This window comes from Austrofundulus limnaeus, unplaced genomic scaffold, assembly GCF_001266775.1.
Source record: "Austrofundulus limnaeus strain Quisiro unplaced genomic scaffold, Austrofundulus_limnaeus-1.0 Scaffold130, whole genome shotgun sequence".
NCBI lineage: Eukaryota > Metazoa > Chordata > Actinopteri > Cyprinodontiformes > Rivulidae > Austrofundulus > Austrofundulus limnaeus.
Genome location: NW_013952532.1, coordinates 1068557 through 1073552, shown reverse-complemented (window position 1 = coordinate 1073552; position 4996 = coordinate 1068557). Strand labels below are relative to the sequence as shown.

General features: G+C 37.9%; 1 protein-coding gene across 1 annotated transcript; it reads right to left on the bottom strand.

The window, feature by feature from the left end:
- Positions 1-1265: 1265 nt before the first annotated feature.
- LOC106522502 (gastrula zinc finger protein XlCGF8.2DB) lies at positions 1266-4931 on the bottom strand (the record flags this gene model as incomplete). Its single annotated transcript, XM_014015530.1, is given in 2 exon segments — positions 1266-1919; positions 4370-4931. Coding segments are annotated over 2 exon segments (790 nt in total), but the record flags the coding sequence as incomplete, so codon positions are not given.
- Positions 4932-4996: the final 65 nt, after the last annotated feature.

Below are 4996 nucleotides of genomic sequence, written 5' to 3'. Positions count from 1 at the left end.
GTATGATGCACTACGGCGGCTTCTGAATAAATGAAAATGATTTAACACAGTTGTTTATACTTTTAGCAGCTCTTTTTAGCTCTTTTTATTCCACAGCTGACCTGCAAAAAATGACAGATTTTCTTTTCTGGATCTCTGACAGACGGACTTCATTCTCTGAACTCGTAAAGTTCTTCTTTTTAATTTTTGCTGTCATTTTCTTGCATGGACTCTTCCTGATATCTGAGGCAGGAAACATAGCCTTATACGGTGTTTTTGGGGTGGTAATTATGCTAATCTCCTCTCGCGTGCACGAGCAGCTGGATAAAACAGGTGGAATTCATTTACACMCTTTTCCTGAAGATAGAAGAGTTTGTTGAATCTGACGTGACATGTTCGTACGAACCCTTTGTACAAACAAAAGTAAGAGAAATTTAGGAAAAGAATACAAACATGTTCTTGCATGAGGCCCAATGATACCAACAAATCCTGAAACCTTTAAGTTTCAAATGTGTGTATGAACTCTTATGAGTCTTCAGAACATTTCTTAATGTTCACATCTGAACTGTTCTCCCTTCTGTTTGGGTTCTCGTGTGTGTTCTAGTCATTGGAAACCACTGCTTTTCTTGTGTGGATCTTCGTGTGCCTATTCAGAAACTTCACAAGCAAATGGTTTCTGTCTTGTGTGGATGCGCACGTGTCTGTTTAAAATTGACTTTAGCCTAAATTTTTGTTGACAAACATCACAAGCAAATGGTTTCTCTCCTGTGTGGATGCTCTTGTGTCTGTTTAAAATTGACTTTAGACTAAATTTTTGTTTACAAACTTCACAAGCAAATGGTTTCTCTCCTGTGTGGATGCTCATGTGTCTGTTTAAATTTGACTTTAGACTAAATCTTTGTTCACAAACATCACAAGCATATGGTTTCTGTCCTGTGTGGATCCTCATGTGTGCGTTTAAATGTGWYTTWTGSCTAAAWCKTYGTTCACAAACWTCACAAGCAAATGSTTTCTGTCCTGTGTGRATCCTCATGTGTGWGTTTAAARKTGRYTTAMRACTAAAWYTTTGTTYACAAACTTCACAAGCAAATGGTTTCTCTCCTGTGTGGATGCTAGTCTAAATTTTTGTTCACAAACTTCACAAGCAAATGGTTTCTGTCCTGTGTGGATGCTCATGTGTCTGTTTAAATTTGACTTTAGACTAAATCTTTGTTCACAAACTTCACAAAGAAATGGTTTCTGTCCCGTGTGGATCATCATGTGTGAGATTAAATTTGGCTTGTGAGTAAATCTTTGTTCACAAACATCACAAACAAATGGTTTCTGTCCCGTGTGGATCCTCACGTGTGCGTTTAAAGTTGACTTATGACTAAATCTTTGCTCACAAACATCACAAGCAAAAGGTTTCTGTCTTGTGTGGATCCTCATGTGTGAGGTTAAAGTTGACTTTTGAGTAAATCTTTGCTCACAAACATCACAAGCAAAAGGTTTCTGTCCTGTGTGGACTCTCATGTGTATGCTTAAATATGTTTGACTGCTAAATCTACGTCCACAAAGTTCACAACCAAACAGTTTCACCTCTCTGTGGATTACTTTATGTTTGTTCAGATAAGCTTTTTTGTTAAATGTTTTGCCACAGTCATCACATCTAAATGATTTCTGTGTTGGAACATCTTTTGCTTCCACTTTGTGTTGATGAACCTGTGACAACTGTGGTTTGTCTTCATCACCATCGCTCTTCAAAGGACCTGCAGTGGATGGAGACCTGGTGGCATAAGTCTCCTCTTCCACATTGAGCTGTTCATCCTTCAGGCTGGTGGAGAGTTCCTCCTCCTTCCTTATGTGGAGGAGTTCTGGATTCTGCTGGTACACACTGGCCCTCCTTTCTTCAGTAGCATCTTCTGAAATCAACACCAACTGCTGAACATCAGCAGGAAGCACTGAAAACATAAACAGTATGAACAATTGTAACTTTATATTCACGTCACTTGTTTTGTCAATTTCACTGCTTTACTGTCAAAACATCATGTCAGAAAACCTGAAACTAAATTGGTAAAAGGAACCATTTCTATGACTGACCAGTGAGAGCAAAGCAAAAATAGACATCAGTTGCTGCTTAGTTTTAACAAGAGGCAGCTGTTGAAAAACAAATTAAAATGTTTTAGAGTAGCTTTAAAGCGGCTATCATGTAAAATCAACTTTTTTGAGTTTTATATCATGTTATAATGTTATACTCTCATAAAAAAAACATGCCCAAAGCCTTGCTTTGACTCATTCATGCATGTTTGAGAAATCCTGCAGCATTTTTAGGCAGCCATGCTGAGGAGCAAAACGACAGGTGGGGACCAGAAACTCAATCAAAGTGGGCGTGTCACAAGAGTAGGCGTGTCTAAAGCGTAAACACTGATTGGTTAGTTGTACTTCTTTTTTTTCACTTAGCTTTCACCGCATCTGTGAATATGCTCGGAGGCATGACGGTAATGCAATTTTCATCCATCAAGTTAATTTTCGGACTTACATGTTTAACAGGTTATTTTTATTATCTTTGTGAGCTTTACATGTTTTTTTTTTCTTGTATCTTGTGTTATGCTGATGGATTCATAGTTAATCCACCAATTATTTTTAAGTAACTGAAGTTTTTTATTAATTCCGTCATCTGTTTGTAGTGAGGGAGTGCAGAGCGGTGAACCCTGAGTTTTGTTTTGTTAAATTAAATTTCAAACTCGCCATTTTAAATACACGTGTCTTGATCTGTTTCGTATCAGAACCTTCAGCTCAAATGCGCATGCACTAAAAGAAGTACTTCCCGAAAAGTTTTGTTTGTTTAAATGTTAGAAAAGGGATAGTTTGCAACAGATGTGGATTTGCATTCCAGGAAAACAATAAAATGGAAATTAGTGTTCAATAAATATTTGTGTAGTTTGTGAGGAAACCTCAAATAGTATTTGAATATTGAGATTTCACAGCTGGAAAGAAAAAAAACTTTTATAGCTCACAGGGAATATCTCTAAATTTTAAGGCATTTGTCTTCAAAATCGGTTTTTCTATTAATGCTCAAAAAAGTGCTCAAAATGTTTCTTATGATTATATTTCAGACAGGTCATTGAAATTATACATTTACATGGCATCTATTCAGTTTTTTTGGACAAAAAGCWATTTTTGAAACCATTTTAATCAAAGCACTACGTTTACCTATTTATCCACATGACAGTTTTAAATTTAATCCTCATCTCGTCCAAAGAAACTGCTGTTTTATAAAATAGTGTGCTCTGCTCAGTGATCTAATCATGTCTTTGTTACAACTGCAGGTGTTGTTGACTGGAAGAAATATTCCAAAGACGTTCAGGCTCAGGACAGAAAACATTATGTCATTTCTGTCTACTTGAGCTGTGGAGAATGATTTAAAGACTGTGGTGCAGGTTTCTGGGGCAGTGACAAAAGAGGACAACTGAGGGTCTTCTACAGTGAAGGCATTGCTCCGGGGTACTGCACTCACTTTTGTGCCATGGATGCAGGGTTTGTAGTCCAGCATTACTGACTAAATGGCTGACTGTCTGTCTGACACTCACTCACCTAGCTACATCCTAATTGTACTGTTTTGTGTTTCCAATAGATTCCATGATGACTTTTAAGAGAAATAAAAGAAATCAAAAACTCATCAAAAGTTGTCAGAGTTTGTTTACATGAAAATGCTGAAATAAAAACAGAAATCAAATTAACAAGTCTTATGTACTATGATGTGTAAAAATGTGTAAATACTTTGGTTTTTTTGCAGACCATGAAACAAATTATGAGAACAATAAATTTTTTAGTGTTCTAAAACTTTTAGTGAAAATTTTTAGAAACCCAACAGTAACTTTATTATAAACAAAATAATGTGCAGTTTGTTGAATACAGAGTGAGCTGAGCAGCATGTATTTGTAAATTTGAGCCTCTCTAGAATGTAACATGGGTGTGTACGACAATTTTCCTCAAAATACGATAATTTTGAGCTGCTGATAAATTCAACATTTCCCATCTGGCAACACTGCGGAGTGAGCGGAAGGCCGGAAGCCCTCTACCGAGGACTGCACAAAGAGTTCATGAAACGCGGTAAAACCTAGATTATATTATCTTTGGCACTAACCGCTCTTTCAAAGCTAATAGACACAACAGTCATAGAGAAAGTTACAGCAGCATGCCGAACCAGAAGGGAGCAAAAAAAGGACTAGAGACGTCCAAATCCAGGCTAACATCAGGGAATGCTAATGCTAATCATGCTACTTCCGGCAACGCGTTCGACAACTGCAGCTACGCTGTCACTCGGAGAAAAAAAAAGAAAAGAAAACGCTGTCACTCCGATAACAATCACATTGAATGAAGAGGGAAAAGGACGGGTTTTCGGCCCTACCTGTTACGCATCCGAAATCGCCAGCTCCTAAGATGGTGATGCACGAACGCAGTAACGCTGACTCATCGGCCTCAAACGAGATAATTTCCACTTTGTCTGCATCAATAAAAATCACATCTGTTGACATCGAAGGCATGGTGAAAGAGAACACGTCGTAGATCAAAGACTATTGACCGTATACGCGCTGAAGTGAAAGATGTAAAGAGAAGTGTGTGATGCTGAGAGGAGAAAAATGTCTTGTTGACAGCTAACTGCAAGGAGTCGGATTAGCTGGTTTTCAGTCACGTGGTTTCGAAGGCGGAGCGATTTCCACTGATTTCCACTGGAGGGCAGAAAGCAAAATGTCTATGGATGACACTATTGTAGAGAGTGTATTGTATGGATTTTGATCCTATTTCAATTTAGATAACAGCAATTAGTTCACAAATATGTCAGGCATGACTCGTATGATGAAGATGGAGGAGTTTTCAACAGAACCTAAAGACTTGCTGAGGCTGTCAGTACCACGCCAAGTGCCCAATAATAACCATCAAATGTTTTTCTGATGAATAATTCCGCAGGATTCTGCCTATGAAGAACAACTGTCATACACAAAGATGAAAAATGTAAAAAGCTCACAGAACGACG